This window comes from Notolepis coatsorum (genome assembly GCF_963971535.1).
Source record: "Notolepis coatsorum genome assembly, chromosome: 10".
NCBI classification, from domain to species: Eukaryota; Metazoa; Chordata; class Actinopteri; order Aulopiformes; family Paralepididae; genus Notolepis; species Notolepis coatsorum.
Window position 1 is genome coordinate 97534578 of NC_140174.1, and position 23118 is coordinate 97557695.

Consider the following 23118-nt stretch of genomic DNA (forward strand, 5'->3'; position numbering starts at 1 on the left):
ATGTGCCAATACACTTCCTGCTCAAAATCAACAATCTACCATCTTTAAATGCCTCGCGTGAGCCATTTAGCCAACGTAGCATTTCTTTTTCAGCAAAGAAAGTGCAATAAACAAAACGGATACATTCACTGTGTTCTGCCTCATTTGTTGATGAAACAAAACTAACATCAACACAATTGACCACCAAGAGCGGAGTTTAGTCTCACAAAAAGATGTCGCCGATTTTGTTAGCTTACGTGCTAACGTGATTGGAATATGCCACTATAACAGTATAGCATTGTGGCTAGCAGCGAAGTTTGTTAGCTTACGTGCTAACGTGATTGGGATATAACAGTATAGCATTGTGGCTAGCAGCTTGGTAACGTTAATGCTAGCAGAATGAATGGATGTAAACTTTATTTAACAGATTGCAGAATGGGTACAATACAATACGGCTCAATACAAACAATTGTTAAGGGAATGCAGACTGTTGTAGCTTGGACTGGGCTCCTTATAACAGTAACTTGACAACACATGGTAGCCGCAGCTGGAAATAACTGGAAATAACCGCGCGGGTCTCTACTGCGCATGTGCGTTGAGCAACAACGGCTCCGTATCCGGCTCGTGCAGATTACATGGCACCATTGTCTGAGTTTTGGCGAGTATCCAAAACGTAAACACAATTTCAGCGTTGCCAGTAGGACAACGCGTTATCCTGCCAAAACGGGGGGGGGGGGGGGGGGGGGGGGTTACATTGCTTTCTGGGTAAATGAGTCATTGCACATGACAAGAGAAATGGTTCAGGTTTCTTTGAAGCCCCGTAGCTCAGAAAAGAGTTGTTATAAGCATGATTCATAAGACATAAGTATCTGCCTGATGGCTTATTTTGAAGGTATGAACCTGTACATATTATGTAAAAAAGAAAGAAAAACATTTGAAAATCCCCCTAACGGGCCCAGAAAGGGGGGGTTCAGAATCACAAAGCCCAGACCTCAAGAGAGTTAAAGGGGAGATGAATCGTTGAACAATATGAGCCTAGTTTGTTTGTTGTGTACCTTGGGTAAGACGGGGTCCTATAATCAAATGTGAAATCCTGCTTATTTGTCTGAATACTTAAATGTAATTTCTAGGACTGTCTTAAATACTTCGAAGCTTCGTTCGATGGGCATGGGATTTGAATATGAAAATAAAATCCGATTATGTAAAAAAAGTATGAAATCTTTTTTTCTTTTTTTCTTCTTTTTTTTTTGCAAAATCAACTCTGCCTCTCTTTGTTAATTACAACAAGCAATGCTGTTTGTTATTTAAGATGAGGATGAGGTCGGACTCGGCACTGACAGATTTGTGTTCATTGTGCTGCTTTTATAAAGCCTCAAATGACGGCTTACAATATTTCATGAAAGCAAAGTGTTTTGTTTGTCTAAGGCTACGTTTAGACGAGCGTTTTGTGAACAGAAACCGCAAAAGTCATCTTGCGGTTTCACTTTTAATTTTGCGTTTAGACGAGCGTTTTGGGGTGGAATTCTCTGTGCAGACGAGGCTGTAACGACGGAGCACCGCTGTCACACGATTGGCGCATGTCACATGACGTGCTGTGAAGACCCGCCCTACTCTGCCTCTGATTCGCAGACTGTGGATGGGGAATGTGATTGGACCAAAGCAGAGTCACTCACAGACAGTGGGTCCACTCACGCCGCGGGACAGATTCTTGTGTATTTAACCCTTTCACTGCCACACGACAGCCGGTTGTGTGATAGTAAAGGGTTAACCTTCTGTCGTGTGGCAGTGAAAGGGTTAAAAGTACTGCTATAACGCTACGTTCAGAACACAGAACGGCGCGGGCCAGTCGAGGCACCTGCTGGCCCTGTAATTGGAATGAGTCCTTTAACGAGGATCCATTGGAGGGCAAGTCTGGTGCCAGCAGCCGCGGTAATTCCAGCTCCAATAGCGTATCTTAAAACTGGACTGATTCTTGCGTCTTTAAAAGTACTGCCAATGTAGCCTTCAAGTGATCTCCGTTGATAGTCAGACATACTTGCTTTGTTTACGTCTCGGCTACTGGCGCTTACCTGCTACCTGTGACGTAAGCAGTACGCGCGACCAGAGCCGTGACAACCCTTTCGTCATCGTTTTAACAGATTTATACGGTTTGATAGTTTAGACGAAAGCGCAAAGGTTTTGCGTTTCTAGGAATTCCACCCTGGAAGGTAGTCTCACTTTTTTGCGGTTTCACCCCGTAAAAACGCCGTTTCCGTATAAACGAAAGGCACATCCATAAAAATATTTTTGCGGATTCACCTGCTAGCGTTTCCGTCTAAACGGGGCCTAAGATTTAAAAAGGTTTAAACTTTACAGCACTAACAAAGTTGAACAAAGTCCCACAACATAAAAATATATATATATATATATATATATATATATTAACACTTTCAGCGCCACGCCTGGTTTTCCGTTTTACCGCTTGAATGCCACCATCGGCGCCAATGTTAACGTTAATATCGCCTAATCTATGTTTTAAATTATGTGTCTAATCTGCCCATCGCATTATCAAAGACTATTTTCCAGTCAGTGCTGTGAAGGCAGATTGTTTTTTTATCGCGTCGTTGCCGTTTCAGAGCAGTTAGAAAAGCCCCCGTTTTGATATAAAAAAACAGCTCATTCTGGAGCATTCTATGAAAATCGTCTTTTAGTGGAATATTCCACAACGTTGATATTCGTCGGCCTTTTTATGAATCGTTTTCAAATAAACGCTAGATGATCAATATTATACGTGCACGCACGCACATTACGGCCGCGCACTGATAATCGCTCCGTTGATTTCCTCACGGACTTTTACAGTGAAACCGAAAGAAGACATTTCACAAAACAGCTTATAACTTCATCAAACTTACTCTGATTATCCTACCACTGATAACATAGAGTCCTTACCTGACATCAGATGGTATCCAACTGGTATATTCCAATTCCTGATCACCATTCGAAAAAATCGATACGTGTATGGATCCAACGCGATACAGTAGAACTCCATGATCCGCGGGGATCTGAGGCTCCAGAATGAACTCTAGTAACCCCGGCTGGATCAGTGAACTGGAAAATGTGGAGTACCGGATTTATTTCCCCATTCATTTTCATTGAGTCCATTCCAAAATCACTTATGTCATCTGGGAGACGACAGGGGGCGCTTTTTTCCACAGTGATCGCCGGCGCCCCTCGGCTATACTCGGGTAGGCTCGGGTGATGCAATAATTTTTCAGATCGCAAAAAAAAATAAAAAAATCAGAGAAATCTCGTGAGTGGCATGCAACCACCTATAAAAAAACCAGAGAAATCTCGTGAGTGGCACTCAAAGTGTTAATAATTTATTTACATTTTTATTTTATTTCTCTATTTAATTTCGGCCCCGAAGCTTCGAATTCCAAAAAAAAATCGAAGGTCAGCCCTAGTAATTTTAGAGTTAGCTAGATGGTGACGTCACTGTAATGGTTTGGGCTGGCTCCCGGTTTACACTGCTGGTTAGATACATAAATATGGAGTGTTGTGAAAGTCAGTCAGTAAATTGTCAACCAAATGTAACGTTACCTACCGAAAAACGGAACCACGGTGGTTCTTTTTGCATTGCTCCCGGCTGTTCGAATTAATTTTACTGTGTGAAAGAGAGAGGAAAGTTAGTTCAAGAGACAGAGCCCCTGTTTATAATGGTCTGGTTTTAGCATTATAGTCTTGTGCATGTAGCAGAAGTGCAAAATAAGTATTATTAGCAGTGAAGTGCAGTAGGCCATGTTTTTGGCTATATTTATTATGTAAATAGTTTCTGTTAATTAATCATTTTTAATAGACCAGTCTATCTCTCTCTCTTGATAGACCGGTCTATCCTACATTACGAGCAACCAATGGGTCTATCCGACGGCCACAAATAATAAACTATAGATTTATATGGAATTCGTTAAACGGATCCGTTGTCTTACTTATTATTAAACATATTTATTTTTCCCAAATTATGGTTGAAAGTCTGTCTCTGTCACAAGCGTAATGTAGGATAGACCGGTCCATCCTATACGCGCAACCAATGACTATCGAGAGAGAGATAGACCGGTCTATAGAGAGAGAGAGCACAACTCATTGACTGCCTTAAATTAGCACACACAAATCATCTCCAACAAACGTTATTTATTTAAATTGTTCCTGTTTAATTAATAATGAACATAAGTTAATGTGTTCATGTAGGAAGTCACTTTAAGAGCTTTTAATTCATTCCCCTTCAGAGGGTTTTCTTTTCCCCCAGAAGAGGGAAAGAACCTGGAATGAAAATATCAAAAGCTGTCGGATGAGATATTATTATTATATTAGGGATGTCAAAGTAATGCGTTCCATTTAATTAATTATAGAAATGAATTAATTCATTAATCCGTGTCTCTTGTGGCGCTGTGTTGACATTAAAGTACAGGAAAAGGTGCAACTTGTGTGTTTATTTTTATAAGAGATATATCTTTACGCTGTTTATTTACTTGATAGTATTTTTATTATATGTCCCTTTATCGCACTGTAGACAGCGCGATATGCCTAATTGCCAATACGCACCTGCGTATTGTACGTAAATGGCAGTGTTGCAGAAAAAAGGCTACAGTCCAGTGTGTAATTTACGAGAGAGCAGGTTTTGCTCGTGAGCTGTGATTGGAAACGGTAATATAAGTTTAAGGAGAAGTGGAGTAACGTACTCGGACATAGATCTGCCGACGTGCAGAAAATAACAGACGGCGAAGACACGTTGGGCTGAGTTCGGTTGCGTCTGAATGATGCCATATGGTACATGTGTGTTTTGATGTTAAACATTAAAGAGGAGATGAATCGTTGAACAATGTGAGCCTAGTTTGTTTGTTGAAAGACAGGAAACATCACTGCCTGGTATGGAAACAGCACGGCACAGGACAAGAAGGCCCTACAGAGAGTTATTTGAACATTTTACCTGCATAAAAATCACATATCGATCTCACTCCGAGGGGGAGAGAGTGGTCGGGGGGAATGGTAACGTTGAGCTCAGTTTAGCTCTGTACTCTTGTAGTTAATATTATGTTTACTATAATTTTGTATACTTTCTTTTGTCATTTTTTTTTTGATTTTTTTATTATTATTACTTAACATGAAAACAAGACAACACAATACAATAACCATAATAACAATACACAGAACTTCACAGGGAGATAACAGAACAATAATAATAAAAGAAATAACAATTTATAAAAACAAGAGTACAACATTTTAATTTTAAAGGGGTACTATCTTACAATTGGCCTTTCCCAGTATTCAGTACCGTTTCCCCTCACAACCCTCACCCTCACCAAACTGAGTCATCTCAAAACGTGCATATCAGTGATGTCAGAGATTTCCAGCTGCATAACAATGTGGCAATTGTCACCAGGCCACACAGTGGTTGGAGCCCAGCCTCAAAACGGCTTAAGATCCTGAGGTAGAAAAACGCTGCCCCTGAGTACCCGACCAGAAATACAAAACAATGAACCTTTTCGAAAAACAAAAACCTACAGAGTGTTCCATAGACTCACAGGAACCGTGCAAAAGTGCCCAAACAGTGAAGAAATAGCAAAATAGCTCCCCCCCCCAATAAAATTCCCCCAGTTAAAGTTAAGAAGGACAAGACAAAAGACAAGACAGACAACACATTTCCTCCTCCCCCTCCCACAAGACCGCCGGACTCCCCCGAACAAGCACCTCAACCCCGCTCAGCCGCACACGGCGGTCCTGACCTTCTCAGCTGTTGCAAACCACAGGTCAATACCAGCCTGCCCCACCCCAATCTCTTTTGTCATATTTATATGAATGTATGTTGGATATGAATTTATAAATTGTTTGCACATGTGAGCCCATTCACAGCCCATCCTCACCTTCTCACACGGGTCTTTCCTTACTTTTCCTCCCTGTAGCATAAAAGTGATCTCATTAAGCAGATCATCTGATTATACAAATATTTTGAATACTAGTCATAGTGATGTAACCGTACAATAATACCGGTGAATTAATTAATTTGAAAGAAATCACGATGTTGGGCTCGGTGATCAATGGCCCAACCCTAGTAGATGGATTTGTTTTGGATTTGGGGGGCGTGTTGAGAGAGAGACAGCTGGTTTAAGTATTGTGCATCAAGATAGAGTCTTGCTGTTGCGTTTCCAGAGTTTTGCTCAGAGTTGACTTATTCAATTGCAAATAATGACTAAAAACTAAACTGCACCACTGGTATCCGCAAGAACAATTAATTTAGACCTGGCTTCTAATTGAGACTGCCATTTATTTGTCAAAACATGTAGCCATACTAGTTGAAATGGATCTTCATACCATCATTTGAAAATGGGATAATATCCTAACTTTATTGACTACTGTCGGAAGTCATTATACCAGCTGCGTAAAGACAGAGGCAATGTGACTTAATCCACTTCCACAGTTCTTCATTCTGTTTCGTGGTCCCTCACTAGTTCAAAGTCAATGTAACTCAACCACAGAATGGTCTCTCTCCCTCACACTGTCTTGCTGTCTCTTGTGTGTCTTGCGCTCTCATTGGCTGCAGCTCTTTGCCTGTCCTCCTCGACAAGAGTCCAGATATTTAGCCTACAGACTGTCGGGCGTCTGTGATGCATTGGCGAGCCTCCCGGGTGGCATCTTGGCACGTCTTTGTGGGCAATCTCCTTAAACTGCTATAATCATGTAGTCTGAATTTAGCCTTTGGGTACTAGCGCCCAAGTTGATTAAGCGTGAAATATTGTGGGAGGGGGGAATATGCAGTGCTCAAGCTAATAAATCTACTGTGATAAAGACATAGTTAAAGGTACTACTAGGAAGATTTTGCATACCGCCCGCCCCTCATCTGAATAAAGAGATGGCTATGCATGCTTGCTTGGCTAGCGGTTTCCTCAGGCAGAGTACCACAGTCCCAGTCAGAGCCCCTTCTGTGCTGTTGACCTTGCAGGTGGCCACGCCCCCTCCGACCGAGAAGAAGAGTCTAGCCACTCCCACTACACGGCAGCCCTCCACGGCTCCTCCCTCTGCTCCTAAAGCCACACCCCCGGCACAGCATGGGGCTAAGGTAGAAGTCGCCCGGTCCGCTCTGTACTAACGCCGATCTGAACTGAGCTTCTTCGCCTTTTCACAGCTTCTTCTCCAGACCAGATTAACTGGGTTCTTTTTTCCTAACCTGTATTCTTGCTCTGTACTTTCATCCAGACAAGGGGACATGCATTATAAATGGCTTTTTTCTGTGTTTAGCATGGTTTTATAGTAATACGGGTTAGTATCAATGGGTCTGTGTCTCTAATTACCTATTGACTCATCAGTCTAGTCTCGAATTCATGAGATCCTCCCTCACTCAACTAAGCTGTTCTGATTTGACTGTTTTACTGACGTTAATATAGCACTGATTTGCAGTAACGTCCCCTCTATGGTTGTAGTGCAGTGTAACGCGACACTTCCTCAAACGGGTTTTCACAGGCAGAGAACGAGCGAGAGAGGGGGAGAGAGAGAGGGACGGCGGGAGGGACTGCAGAAGTGTGTAAATGTGTGTGCGCCATCTCCCTCGTCGGACACACACACACAAACTTGACTGCGTGTGTCAGGGACGTAGGCATAGTGTAACCCGACACTTCCTCAAACGGGGTTTGACAGGCAGAACGAGCAGGGAGAGGGAGGGAGAGAGGGACAGCGGGAGGGACTGCAGAAGTGTGTATGTATAGCAATGCATGTCCCCTTTAACGTTATGGGAAATGGGATTGGTCTCTTCTAGCTCTCCATTCTGAAATGAAGTGGTCGTGTCCTCCTCTTAACCACCTTGTTTTAGAGCATGTCGTTCTCACCCACCTGCTGCATGTCATTCTCATCCAATCGCTCCAAATCAATCTCGTCTTTTTTCCCCCTCTCAACACACTGGAACTGGGACAGCTCCTCCTCTCGCCACCTGTCCAGTGAAAGAAGTTTAGCTGTGGGGTGTTTATGATTGCTTGGCTGTGGGGTGTTTATGATTGTCGTTTATTTTAATTTTATTTTCTTCAGGCACCCGATAAGGCTCCTGAGGAGGACGACTCTAAGAACCCTCAGAAAGGTGAGACATTGACCATTGGAAAGGAATCCTAACCTGAGCATGACGAGAGCAAAATGGCCACTGTGAATAGGATGGGCATCTTTACTGCTAAATGTACAGTCTGGCCCATAAATATTTGGACATCAACACAATGGTCATCATTTTGGCTCTGTACACCACACAATGGATTTTAAATGAAACAATTGAGCTGAAAGTTTGCACTTAAAGCACATCTTCATTGTTTCATTTCAAGTCCATTGTGGTGCTGTACAGAGCTAAAATTGTGTCAATGTCCAAATATTTATCGACCCGACTAGTTGATGGTTAGCGAACTTGAGAGCAATTTGGTCAGTTATTTGTTTTGAGGAATTTGAACAATTGTGTTTATTGTTGTTCTCCTGTAGATAAGGGTTTGCTGGTAGAGGTGCGTGTGAGTAAGGAGTGGTTTACAGGGAAGGTGGTTGCCGTGGAAGCCAACAAGCAGAGCGTTCGCTGGAAGGTGAAGTTTGACTATGTGCCCAGATCCACCCCTAAGGACCGCTGGTAAGCTTCCGTCTGCATGTTTAATGTCTCATTTGGTATCATCCCGCACTCTAAATGTATCCATCCGGACTGTTCTTTACCAATCCTCGCAATGTGTTTGTGTTCTGTAAAGGGTGTTCAAAGGTGGCGACGAAGTGCGGCTAATGCGACCGCCGTCTCCCATCTCTCAGACCCCCGACACGCAGCAGGAGAAGGGGGGGGCGGCCCGCATGGAGCCCGACACCACCCAGCCGGGGACCAGTCGAGAGGTCACCGATAGCCTAGTCACCATGATGAGGTAATTGCTGTTGAGACACATACATGCACACTAGGGGTGTTGCGGTGCGCATATTCCTCCTGTGACTTCGCGGTACGGACGTCACGGTTCGGCGTGGGGGTTCACATGACGAATACATGTAGTTTTGTTTAATTATTCCGGTCCTAGTGCAATGTGCATTTATCGCCACAAGATGGTGCTTCCTTTTCGTCATAGTCCTCGACTATGCGCTCAGGAAGGCCATAGACCACCGCAACACTTCCCGGATTCTGAAATCGGGGAGGAGATAGCCGGGGGAGCATATGAATGAATGTGGATGAGAGCCGTGATGTAAGTGGTTGCAGATACGGCTATGGGGGTGCTAGAGACATGATCGAATAGACTTTTATGCGCCTCAATCTCCTCAACACGGCGCAATCCATTCCTAATCGATCAGAACTAAATCGGCAGAGAAAAAGCCCATTTTAAAGCACCTATTCCCCATGCACATGCGCAGATTGCCCACGGAGTCTGGACCACGCGAGATGACGCACGAATGAATGTGGACTGTTCCATCAGAGGTGGGAGCTAGTGGAGACAGAGTGCGCCAAGGTTGGCCTTAGGCTAAATGCCAAGAAAACCGAGGTCATAACCTATAACATTCTCCCGGATCATCCACCACCTCTAACAACAACAGGAGGCACTGCTCTCAGGCATTAAAGCGCTCAGTCTTGAGACTGATTTCCGTCAATTTTATTCGGAGTCGTGACTGATTTTCCGTCAATTGGCTACCTGGTATAATATGATTTGTAGATGCATACAGATTGAAACTAAATTGAGCCAATCAGAGGTGTCAAATATCATGAAAAAGGGCTTTTTTTCCCCTGCCGTGCCAAGCAGAGTCATTGGCAAGCAATAATGACAGGACGCAGCGACTCGAGAGACCGGATTCCGCTAATAGTTTGTCGTCTGAAATGTATAATAATCGCAAGATACATTCAGACAGAGTTGGATGAGATCTAACTAAATGGATTCATGGACACATTTATGCCCGGACCACAAAGCTTATTGAAGGGTTAGCAGCGGCATAGTCAACCTTTCTTTTTTATAATGGCAGATTCTTATTCACAGGAATTGTCCATTTTTCACACGCTGTAATATGGTGTCTAAAATGTATAGAAATATGATGAATATGGATATGAATATGATTTTTTCCAATAAAAACAGACTTGGTATCAAACAAACACGAATATAAGTACGGTAGTTAAAATTCGGAAATATTTGTAATTTGTTACAGATATCTTGAAATTAGGCTATTAATGTTAATCATGGGGAATTTAAAAAAAGAAAATAGTAAACAGTTAAAATTATATGGCTTTAAACATGATGTATCATTTCATCTCTTAAGCCCAGTGAGTGTCAAAATCCTTAGGAAGCCACAAGGGTTAATGTATTGTGTCTGGTTTTATGTAAAAAAAGGGTAAATAAAAAACATTTGTTCAAAAAAAAGAAATTGGGATGGGAGAATAGAAAAAGGGGAGAAAAAGTGGATAAAAAAAATACCTGGGCTCGTGGGTCAACTCGTCCGAGCAAGACCTTAAAGTGAGGAAGCCGCTTACGTGGAGGGCCCTGAATGGCATGACCAGTGTGTGGAAATCCAACCTCCCCCGTCAAATCAAGCTCCGCTTCTTTTATGCAACAGTGGAGTCTGTCCTTCTGTATGGCAGTGAATGCTGCACCCTGAAGCCCACCCTGCAGAAGTCCGTGGATGGGTGCTACACCAGAATGATGCGTGTGGTGCTTAACATCAACAGGGATGAGCATGTCGCCAATGCAAACTTGTATGAGGGGGCACTAAGGGTGAGCGAGAAAGGGGCAGTCAGGAGAATGAGGCTTGCAGGTCACTGCCAGAGACACCATTAGCTGCCAGCCAGCAAACATGTGCTGTGGGAGCTAACACACGGGCATCGATCACGAGGACGTCCCACATTAACGTACGTGGACGTACTCTAGAGAGAAGCGGGAGCAGAAAGTACCGGCGAGCTAGCCAGATGCATGGAGGATCGGGATGATCGGGATGACTGGAAGCACCGATGGAGGGCCCTAGATAGATTGTAACAAACATTTCATGTATTCTCTGTCTCTGCAGGACGCTGCTGCGCTACTTCTTCCCTCCTGACTTCAGGATCCCGAAGGACGACGTGAACAGCATGACCGCAGGGGAGCTGGTGGCCTTCCCCCTGGTGAGGCGGGCTGGCCTTTCTATCCATTGGGCCCAGGCTCAGAAAATTTCCAAATTGATAGATAAATATGGTTATGCATGCAAAGTAATCAAAAGATCCTAGAGAATGAGGCTTTGCATGAAACTGTTCATGTCCAATATGCTACACAATATTGAGATACATTTTTAGACGCGTATGTTCAATCTCGACTGTAATTTGTAACCAGGCATTGTGGTGACATTTTTCTTTTTGTATCCATAAAATTCCTCAAAAGCATATTCAAATATTTGTATTCTATGCGAGTTCCGATTTGATCTGCAGATTTAAATTGGAAGTATTGTAAATGTGTGTTTAATCAGCCTATTGACAAATGTATGTGGTTCTGTCCCCCATTTTTAGAAGGAGTATTTCAAGCAGTACGAGCTGGGTCTCCAGTCGCTGTGCAACTCCTACCAGAGCAGAGCGGATGCCAGAGCCAAAGCCGTGGAGGAGAAGAGCAGCAACGCTGAGATCAAACTGAAGGAGGCGGACGAGAAACTACAAAAACTTCGAACCAACATTGTAGCTCTGCTACAGAAAGTACAGGAGGTAAAGAACACAAGCTGGCCACCTTAACTGTTTTCACCTTTCTTAACACTTTGAATGCCCAACCCGAGTTTTCTCGGGTTTACCCCCCGCGGGTTGAATGCCCATAACGAGAATGTTCGTTTTTTCTCTTTTTTTTTTTTTTTTATTATTAATAGCGATCTGAATTCATATTTCATCAACCGAGTCTACCGTTGGTAAATCAGCCACCCCAGGCGCTCAGATGTGAAAAAAGCGCCCCCTATCGTCTCCCAGATGGTAATTCACCCTTTTGGATTGGACTCAATGAAAATGCATGGGGGGAAAAAACCCGGACTCCACATTTTACTTCTCACGCATGTAACCGGGGCCGATCAGCTTCATGTTGGACCCTCGGCACAGCGTGTATACGCTGTTTTACAGTATACGCGTGGGATCAATAAAAGGATAGATTTTTGGAATGGTCGATCGGGAATTGGAATAATCCATTTGGATACCATCTGATCTCGGGTAAGGAATCTATTTTACCAGTATTAGGATAATCGGACCTTTTTTCACGGAGATATAAGCTTTCCCCCTATATGTGATATGGCTGTTTTGACTGTGCGAGTGATCAGGAAATAAGGGAATCGATTTACAGCTTGCGGCACCAGCGTGCATACGTACACATATACTATCGATAATCTAGCGTTTATTTGAAAACGATTCATAAATAGGCCGAACAATGACAACGTTCTAGAATATTACAGTACATCAGCGTTTATCAGGGATTTTTTTTTTCTTCTTGAAAACGAGGGCTTTTCAAAATGCTATAAAACGGAAATGAACCGATAAAAAAACAATCCGCTTCGACAATGTTGACTGGAAATGGGTCATTGATAATGCGAGGGGCAGATTAGACACATAGCCATAATTTAAAACATAGATTAGGCGATATTAACGTTAACATTGAAGCGGATGGTGGGCATTCAAGCACTAAATGTGTGCCCCCTGCTGGGCATTCAAAGTGTTAATCTTTGTTTCATCGTTGTGTATAGAAATATTGCTGCACGCTACTATGAAAATATTCATATGTTATCACTTGAAAACAACGCTCTACCTTTTCTTATTCTTTCAGGACATCGACATAAACACAGACGACGAACTAGACGCCTACATAGAAGACCTTCTCACTAAGGGCGACTAAAAGAGAGGAGGAAGGGACAAGAAGAGACAGACATGCACATAAACTGACAGATTGAATCAAGTGGGGACCTCTCCACTCCCATCTGTTGACTCGCAGATGTATCCCTGTGTCGGCTCTGTGCCGGAGGTGCAGACTTGCCTGTGGCTCATGCTGCACAGGCCCCACCAGAGCACACTAGACTGACTAGAGGACACCCTCCCTCACGCAGCCGATTATCTTAACTGTGTTCTGTTTCTGTTTTAGTTAACAGCCGCATGCTCTTTGAGTTTGGGTGGGTTTTACAGTGGTCCTGTTGAAACTAGCCTCTTTTGGGCCTGTAGCCTTCGTCTCCTTTTTAGTCATTTTGTAAACCCCTTCATGTATGTTAATCTATGTTAAGCCATCCAGTCCCGACTGACTGTCCAATTTAAACTCCTCCGAATCTGTAGGTTTGATACCATTTCCGTTCCCTTTATACGGACGAAAGCCTCCGCTGCGGGAGTCCTGGTCATTCACAACGTGTCCTTCATTTTGATCCGAGTTCAGCCGACGGGAATCCCCTTCGACGCGGCAACCAGTACATCTCTACAAGCTCTTCAGCTTAATCAGCTCGTCTCTTCTTGCCTCAATTCAAGAACTATATTGTTTATTTTTACGCACGAAAGCAAAACTCCTATGGGTGTTGCATCTTTTCTTTTATATCCTTCTAATCCTATCCTGGAATGGTATGACGAGGACGGACCACTCGGTTCCTGCGTTCAGCTCGGAGAGACCACGCCATCCCTGCGTTCAGACCACACACTACGACCGGCACCGCTGTTTGTCTCCCGGTGGTAAAGGGGAAACCATTTTCGAATGTTTTTTACGACGACCCATCCTAGCCTTATTGTTCTCGATCCTGTCCTACTTACAAGAGTGGTCATCTGGTATACCTACCCAGTATACCTACCCCGTCATTGTGGGTGTGCGGCAGCCACGAGCCAGAACTACTTACTGCGTTTTATCAGTATGGTTATTTACCCTTAAATCCCTCCCGACATTGTAACATCATGTTTTCTGTGTTTATTTTGGTCTCAAAGAAAGATACTGTTTTGAGAAGGAAGAGAAAGAAAAAAAAGCTTTCAGTTAGGATTATTTCAGCAACAGGGTTCTGTGTTCATAATTGTTCAATGCCCATGTTCCCTCGAACAGATTTTTAACATTATAGAAATGTTTTATTAAAGGGTGCACGCACGTGTTGGTCTTTTTGTTCTGAACAAAGGATGCTGTATTTTTGAGAACAATAAAACACGTTCAATAACCTTACCACTCTAAGACATGTTTTTATTTTGTTATTTTCATTATAGCCTAAATTGGAATAGTGATCGACAGCCCTGACATACCCATATATCTGGCCCTTCTCAATGCATAGAAAAATAATGTAATACATTTTCTATTTTTATGGTTAAAGGGATATTTCACTTTAGTAGAGCATGTCAAGTTTCAGCAGACTTAGATCTATGTAAGTGCATTTACAAGTAAGCTAGTGACCACTGCTCAACACCACCATATCTCTTAAGTGTCAGGCTCCTTATTCACTTCCATTCATTTTGAGGACCTAATCTTAATATCACTTCTGAAGTAAAGAAATTACTGGATGTGCAGATTTCAATAAAAACACAATTCTGAGTCATGTTTGCAGATTTATTGCCTTAAAAATAAATAAGCAGATCTGATCTATTTGTTGCAGGTTTGAGTGCTGTGTATCTGCTCTGCATAATGTTGGGGAGTGTACCTGCTGCCTTGCTGGAGGAAAGATTCTAAACATGTGAGAAGTTTGACAGTTGGTCAAACTACACTGAGAAATGGTTCCTATACTCATCATTTGAAAACGGCAACATTAGCTCCAAAAAAAAGCATGTACCTTTGACTCAGAAAAATATATTGCACAGAATAATAGCAAGCGCTTTACAATTTGTTACTCACATTTTACCCATTCATTCACATTAATAACACACCGACGGCGGAGACCAGGGCCGGATTAACGACCGGGCCGCGGCCCGTGGGCCTCTAGTGATGAGGGGCCTCCAAAGAAAAAAAAAGGTTTTTGGAGGCCGCTCGTCACTCGAGGCCTTTTGGAGGCCCCTCGTCACTAGAGGCCCCAAATATTTGTTTATTTTTTTTTACTTTTATTTTAAACATTTTTGGAGGCCCCTCGTCACTAGAGGCCCCACATTTAATTTTTTTTCTTATTTTGGAGATCGATGTCATACTGTGACACTGAATGAAAACATATTTCATCAACTAAAATATTTTAGCCAACAAAAATATTTCATCAACTAAAATATACAGTACGTCACACCCTGCCGTCTGCAAGTGGCTAATCTTGAGTATTTTTTCTCCTCTTCATAAGCGTTTGAGGTTTTCCGTTTGAGGTAAAAACAGCAATAAAAAGTCAACTTGCATCTCCACATCCCAGCCCTGACGCCTGAATACTTTTACCAACTGATTTCCAGTTCCGCGTTCGCGTTCTGTGCTCTGATTGGCCACTGACGTTTCTGGTAGCGCCAATCGTGTGACGCCTCTTTCTTTCACTGGTTAAGCTTAGGCACTCTTTCGAAGTTGGTTAAGGTTAGAGTTTGTCTTAGAGCAGGGCGATAGAACACCAGCCCTGATTCCATACTCTAACCTTAACCAACTTCAAAAGAGTCGCCTAAGAAACGTCAGTGGCCAATCAGATCGCAGAACGCGGAAATGGAAATCCGTTGGTAAAAGAATAGACACAGCCCCGACACGAATAAGGCAGATTGGGATCATTATTCATGACAGACAGCATGGACCCGTCGGTGCTGATAGCGGATATCATCGAGCTCCCCCTAGTGACTAGGGGGCGTTATTTCTAAACCTAGCCACATTTCTGGCAGACGCTCTCTGATTGGCACTGACTGACGCTCTCTGATTGGCCACTGACATGTTTGCCCAATCGCGTGACGAGCTGTGTCTTTGCCCATTTCCTCGTCAAACAGCCTGCAAACTACCTGGCGTTCTATCGCCATGCTCTAAGACAAACTCTAACCTTAACCAACTTCGAAAGAGTGCCAAGCTTAACCAGTGTAGAAACAGGCGTCGGCCAATCAGAGAGCGTCTTGCCAGAAATGCGGCTAGGTTTAGAAATAACGCGACTAGGGGCCTCCACACTACACACTAGTAAAAAAAATAAGAGATACGAAAAAAATATATATATAATCAGATCCTCATCCAGCGTTTACTTTCACAGCATCTATAGTGACTACTAGTATCATCTCATCTCTTCTCTATCTATTTTTATTAAATTTTTTGTATTGCAAATTGTTTGATAATCAATCAATCAATCAATTTCTTTAATGACCACCCAGCCAGGCTGGTGGAATTTGGTTTCAGTGCAGCATGTTACAGCATAGTTCCAACATAGAACATATAACATCACTTACATTACATACATAATACATGCAGTTAAAAGAAAACACAATTACATAGATTACAGTTCAGAGTTGTCCATGTCAGCAGAGGTAAGGGGGGTTGCGGGGGGGTACTACAGGGAGTTCAGTGTCCGTATGGCAGTGGGGAAGAAGCTGAGGGGTGAGAGACGTTGAGTCCACGTGACACTGACGTCCAGGTCCAGGGGTCACTGTCAGGTCAGGTGACCACTGATCGCGAGAATTGCACTTGCAAGTTGATCAAGTAGGCTAAGACTCGTCTCGAGTAGTACTGTATGATCAATTGAGACTGTGACACTCAAAAAACATGGATAAAAAAGTAAAACGGTGGGAAAGCGGAGCTGCTAAGTTAAAGTCTAAACAGGAAAGGGACAGAAAGAGCGCGTTACTTCGGCAAAGCATACCAACTATCGCTACTTTTTTCACCCCGTCGGGTAAGGAGGAGGATAGCCCCCTGGCTAGCACTAGTAGCAGCAACGTTAAAGAGGCTGAGCCAGGTGCCGCGGGCAGAGAGGACGAGAATGCTAACGTTGTTATTATTGATGCTAGCGACAGAGAAGAGGAAGCGGCAGCCGGCCCACCACCACCAGTGGCTGACGCCAGTGCCACCTGTTCGTATACGCCTGCCACATCTCCACAGCCCAGCCCCAACACCAACACGAATGAGCTGGTTCCTCCTCCTAATACAAGCCTGGTATCCACTACAGTTGAAACAAATACAAGCCGGGGTTACTATTAGAGGAATTACGGTATTCTATATATTTTTTAAAGTGACATATAAAAACGCCACTGTGCGTGCGTGCACGTGTGTGTGGGGGGGCCTCCACAAGAATCTGGCCCAGGGGCCTCTGAAGTCTTAATCTGGCCTTGGCGGAGACAACCATGCAAGGTGCCAACCTGCTCATCGGGAGCAATTAGGGGTTAGGTGTCTTGCTCAAGGACACATCGACACGCTGCCCGGGAGGAGCGGGAATCGAACCGGGAACCTCCGGATTGCCAGACGACTGCTCTACCTCCAGTTCTGAGCCACTGTCGCCCTGCACTGTATAGTTTGTTTATAATTCAGTAGTATTCTTTATACTTGGTCCTCAAGCCTGACACCTTGGAGGAATGGTAGTGTTGGCAGCGGACGACACGGGCAGCAGTGGTCGCTAGTTTACTAGATGACTTTAGATATAGATAAATTGGCTGTCTTGAGTGAGTTAGTGTGGCTGCACTCTGTTTATATTATGTTATTATATTACATATTATTTTATATGCTTAATAATGTCATAAATTAAGAAGCGGTACGAAAAACATAGACTAAATCAATTATCAAATAGAATCCCCTAGCAGCACAGTTCATTAAAGTGCGTTGGTGAGAGTGCATTTTATGGGTAATAAAAGTTCGTCTTGTGATAAGGTCTTGGAGACTTTTATTTTGAAGGCGGATATGTTTTACTGAAAGGAGGAAAACACGAAGTACGTCAGCGAAACAAACAACTAAGGTGAAGGCTTCAGCTTCCTACACTTCCGAGTTCCGACCCGCAGTAGAACTGGCTATTTAAACCATTATTTTGCTCAGTGGTATATAGTAATCTTATCTACCATTTGTGAGAAGTGTGTCCTCTCGGTTGTGAACACTTAACTTTAACTGGCTACTGCCATATCGTAACATTATTTTCTAGCGTGAAAAGAGTAATTCAAACAATCATTCGTTGGATATCAACAGCTGTGCCAGTGTTCGATTACCAGTATTGATTATTGGCCCAAAAAAATGGGTATTCGAATCGCTACCCCTCGTGCATGGAAACAACTGACTCTTAAGTGAACTTTGACACAGTTAAGCCCAGCTAGCCAGCACTGAGTATTTGATCACAGTCGCTGTGGAGTTGCAATGTGAATGTAAAGCTAAATATTAGATTTACTGGCTTGCATTATAGGTTATAGCCTATGGTGCCTGATTTTGAACACTAAATTACCGGGACTGTGTGGACTCTTGTCTAACCTCAAAATTATCGGCCCAGAACAATGACAGCGCTCCAAACGCATCTGAACCGCCATATAACTAGAAGGTGTTACCTGGTCTTCTGTTGGGCAGACAGTCCACTCCTTCACAGTAGATCAAGCAGCGGTGCAGTTCAGCATGGCACTTCGAGGTCTCACGAGGACCATCTGTGGGAGGCAGATGGGCATCCCGTGTTCTCCAGAGCCAGGATTGGGCCATTCTTCCAAGACAGGCCGGTGCTGAAGAACCCCTTTCTAGAGGATGCTCTCCTGAGAGGATACCTGAAGAGACACCTGCCTCAGGACTCTCGGGAGGTGAGGAGCCAAACTATAGTCAACGGATTGATTGATTGACAATTTTATTAACAGATTGCAGAATGGGGAAACTGTACATTTGAGGTGGGGGGGGGGGGGGGGGGGTTGGTTAGGCGGGTGGGGTGGAACTGTACATTGGAGGAGGTTGGGTTTGGACATTTACAGGGGCCAGTTTCGAATTGCAGTCTCCCGTAGGTGGAGTGGTTTATATTAGAGCAGGGCTGTAAAAAGTAGGGCCATTGGCCTGAGTTGGTCCTCCAATAAATTATTTGTACTTGTTGCAAATTGTGGTAATTCACTCATCCCTGAAGGCATTATCCCACTTTCAATAGCAAGATATTAACTAGAAAGGTGTGCTTAGTAGAGTGTGAATCTCCAGCTAACGCTGGATGGTAACAGGAAGTATAGGAAGGGTGATGGGAGGCATAGGAAGGATGTCAGGAATTGATTGATTGATTGATTGATTGATTGATTGATTGAAAACTGTATTAACAGATTGCAGAATGGGTACAACAATACAGTACAGCTCAATACACACAATTGTTAAGGGGATGCAGACCAGAGAAAGACTTTCGTCTTGTTTACATCAGGGTCCCCCATTTTCAATTCATCAGGACATATATGACATACAGATAGACAGTACTGCTACATCTACTACATCTATACATTTATGACATACCAGATTTACAAATACAGTACTGTTTGTGATACAAAAGGAGTCCAGAGAAGGGAGTATATACATTTGACCTAAAAACTGTGCATAGGAGGAGGTGGGGTTGTGTGTGTGTGGGGGGGGGGGGTTGGGTAAGGAGGGGTTGGGGGGGGGGGGGCATGTACAACTGTACAAGCAAAACTGTACATTGGGATATTGACAACCATACTAGGTCATTTACATTGGAGGGGGTTGGGGGGGGGGGGAAACACTGTACAAACAAGCAAAACTGTACATTGGAATATTTACAAAACCATACTAGGTAAATTACTAGGATGGGTGGATAGGGTGGATTACTAGGATGGGTGATAGGAAGCATATTAGAAGGTTCCAAGCACAAGGGGGCAGGACTTATTTCAATGGACAATGCATAAGTATAGCAACGACAATAGGTTCACTATGGCTTTTCCATGGTGTAAACAGGGGCCAGAGAGCTGAGGCTCTGAGCAGTGCACCTGTGTAGTATCGCCCTCTTGTGTTCAAAAGGTGTAACTTTATACTGAATATTGAATGAACAATGGTGGAGATTCATTCCAATAAAATACTTGTCGTTAACAGATTTAGAAAAAAAACACAATGTCCCTGGCCTGCTGTATTACAAGGACCAAACCTTTGCACATGGGGAGATGGGCAGATGTTCTATATTGGGGTATCTTTGGATGTAGGCTGAGGGCGGGATCCACAAAGAATGGATTGCACGGTGCTAATTGCACCCTTACTTACAATTCATTATGAATTGAAAATGGGCGACCCTGATGTAAACAGGTGCTTGGGGGACCCTGATATAAACCGTGCAGGTTTAAGTTTATTAACTTAAATGGATGGATGGATGGATGGATGGATGTGATTGATTGATTGAAAATTGTATTAACAGATTGCAGAATGGGTACAATACAGTACGTCTCAATATACACAATTGTTAAGGGGATGCAGACCAGAGAAAGACTTTCGTCTTGTTTACATCAGGGTCCCCCATTTTCAATTCATAATGAATTGTAAGTAAGGGTGCAATTAGCACCGTGCAATCCATTCTTAGTGGATCCCGCCCTAAGAGTTCAGAATAACCTCTGTGTGTCTGTGTACTTGTGTTTTGTGTGTTGTCACAGGTGGTGTTCTCAGACCTGTGTGTGTTTGGAGAGAGGTTGGCGAGAGAGGTGGATGGGTGGGCCCGCGAGTGTGAGGTCACTCCTCCCCAGCTGGTGCAGTTTGACGCCTGGGGTCAGAGAGTTGACCACATCATGACTTCTCCAGCCTGGAGACGCATGAAAGACTTATCTGCACACGAGGGCCTGGTCGCCATTGGCTATGAGCGGGCCTTTGGAGAGTGGAGGTACATATATATCTATCTATCTATCTATCTATCTATCCATCCATCCATCCATCCATCCATCCATCCATCTCAAATTTGCACCTTACACTGATTAGCTTTGGTGTGCATACATGTTGTTTGTTTATGTGGGTGTCTTGTGTTTCAGCCGTGTGTACCAGATGTGTAAGCTGTACATGTACTCTCCGTCCTCTGGTCTCTACACCTGTCCTCTGGCCATGACGGACGGAGCAGCCAAAGTCATCCAGGTGTGTCACAAAACACCCAGGAGATAGACCACCATATACTGTACCTCTGTGACTGACATGCCGTTGCAATACTGTTACTGGTTTATCTGATGTAAAACTGCAGCTCAGAGCTCCACAATTATCGATGATGATGATGTAATTTTGATTACTTTTGAAGGATTGCATTTGCACTGTTTTCCTTGCAAAAAGTAAAATTTCGTCAATCAGAGCTTCGGTTGATGAAGGTCTCACTGACCCAAACGTTACAATGATACCGGTTTACGTTTGCAAAGAAATACTCCTAATTTCTCCTCCGCACCCACGAAGAGGAAGTTGTAGGTGCAAAGACTTGTTGTGTTTGACTGGTGTCCGTGTGTCTGCAGTCTCAAGGTGTGCCACGGCCAGTAGAAGAGGCTTATAGACGTTTGACCTCTCGTGACCCTGAGTGTTTCTGGACGTCGGGTCAGTGGATGACAGAAAGAAGAGGAGGATCTGACGTGGGTCAGTAATACATTATCATTATATCAGTAATAACTCCCTACATTATCAGATCAAACACTTGTTTTTCTCTGGCAAATACAATAGGTGTGTAGGGATTTGCCTTGATGACAAATTTCACTAGTAGGCCTCACAAGATGTGGCAAAAAAAACAGTATACTATACATATCAATCTACATATATGTGTTAAAGGTGCACTGTATAGTCAGAGAAGTGAACAAAATCTTAAGATCTGTTTTCATAAATACACAAACAAACTGTCCTCAGAGGACAACTGGGTCCCTGGAATAGTGTTTGAAGCAGGAAAGTTACTAGGTTACTTGTTCACCTTTCAAAGGCAGGGCCTGCAATTCTTTTGTACAAATATTCAAGGCTTGGTTCACACTGACGAGTAGCAGCAGGCTCTGCAAATGTAAACAAACCCTCCCCTCCACTGAAACAGCACAGTGCATCTTTAAATACTGTGTACATTAACACATTGGTTGCCAGCCGGATATCACGATTTATCGCTTGGATGCCACCACGTTAATCAATGGGAGGATGAGCACATTTGCGAACGCATAAATTATGGCTATGTGTCTAATACATCCGTCGCTTATCAATGACTTGCTTACAGTCAACATGTACGAAACGGATTGTTTTTTCATCAGTAAATTTCCGTTTTATACCGTTTTGAATACGAGTATAGTTTCGGAGAGTTCTAGTCATTTCAGAGTAATTCCGCAAAAATAGCCATTTACTGGAATACACAAAACACGTTGTCATTTTCCGGCTGATTTATGAATCGTTTTCAAATAAACACTAGATTATCGAGAGTATTTGTGTTCTTATGCACGATACAAAAGCGGGCTGAAAAATCGTGCCGCGCTCAGCGCCTAACGCCACACACACACACACACACACACACACACACACACACACACACACACACACACACACACACACACACACACACACACGTTGTGAAATCTGGGAAAAACAACTCTGATTAACCCAAAACTGGTAACATAGATTCCTTACCTCAGATCAGATGTTCTGCAAAAAGATGAATCCAATTCCTGATCGCCATTCCAAATATTGATCGCGTTTATTGATTCAACGTTATAGTCCGAAACGCATAATCGAAAGCTGCTCCGAGCCTCGGCAGGGAATCTGGTAACAGACACTGCTTGCCAGAGATGGGAAAACCCCGGACCAGACTTTTTTTCTGATGCACTTTTTCACTCAATCCAATCCAATGATGTGCATTACCATCCGGGAGACGATAGGGGGCAGTATTTGCCCTTTTCGAGCTCAGAGCCATTCCCAATGATAATGTCAGGCTGGACGGATGAAAAATGAATGGATATCGCTAATAAAAGAAATAATGATTGCGAACGAACGCATGGCGGCCAATAACGAGATCTCTCGTTGTTGGCACCCAATGTGTTAATATTAGTTCAGCGGTCCATGAGGTAGATAAACTGAACAGAAGTACTACCTTCTGTCATCTAGATACAAGATAGTGATGCACCCATTCCCCATTATCTCTCGCTCTCTATCTCTCTCTCTCTCTCTCTCTCTCTAGCCAGTGGCACAGAGACAGTGGCGGTGCCTCAGAGAGACGGCTCATACAAACTACACGGCTTCAAGTGGTTCACCTCGGCTACAGACGCAGACATGACCCTCACACTGGCCAGAGTCCAAGACGGAGAGGGAACAACTACACCGGTACCGTGTCTCGGCTCAAACCTTCACTCTCAACACCACCCTTTCAGTTTCCAGTTCTCCGTCCACTCTCCGACCCCTCCCCTAATGAAGTGGTTATGTTGTT

At 43.6% G+C, this 23118-nt stretch overlaps 2 protein-coding genes across 9 annotated transcripts in view; both read left to right on the forward strand.

Annotated features, from left to right (window-relative positions):
• Positions 1-14090, forward strand: part of morc2 (MORC family CW-type zinc finger 2) — a 79728-nt gene extending 65638 nt beyond the window's left edge. For 5 of the 7 annotated variants that reach the window (XM_084323585.1, XM_084323583.1, XM_084323588.1 and 2 more), the window contains 7 exons: positions 6953-7069; positions 8029-8077; positions 8461-8599; positions 8712-8876; positions 10984-11077; positions 11456-11644; positions 12738-14090. In XM_084323585.1, coding sequence (XP_084179711.1) covers positions 6953-7069; positions 8029-8077; positions 8461-8599; positions 8712-8876; positions 10984-11077; positions 11456-11644; positions 12738-12806 — 822 coding nt within the window. In that variant the 3' untranslated portion in view covers positions 12807-14090. The remainder of the gene's footprint in view (positions 1-6952; positions 7070-8028; positions 8078-8460; positions 8600-8711; positions 8877-10983; positions 11078-11455; positions 11645-12737) is intronic. The other 2 variants (XM_084323587.1, XM_084323589.1) reach the window with 1 other exon arrangement.
• A 3649-nt stretch (positions 14091-17739) lies between these two features.
• The window catches only part of LOC311235159 (acyl-CoA dehydrogenase family member 11), a 49169-nt gene continuing 43790 nt past the window's right edge, over positions 17740-23118 (forward strand). For both annotated transcript variants that reach the window (XM_084322518.1, XM_084322519.1), the window contains exons 1-5: positions 17740-18541; positions 20360-20583; positions 20729-20828; positions 21191-21308; positions 22873-23015. In XM_084322518.1, the coding sequence (XP_084178644.1) occupies positions 18251-18541; positions 20360-20583; positions 20729-20828; positions 21191-21308; positions 22873-23015 (876 nt within the window). In that variant the 5' untranslated portion in view covers positions 17740-18250. The remainder of the gene's footprint in view (positions 18542-20359; positions 20584-20728; positions 20829-21190; positions 21309-22872; positions 23016-23118) is intronic.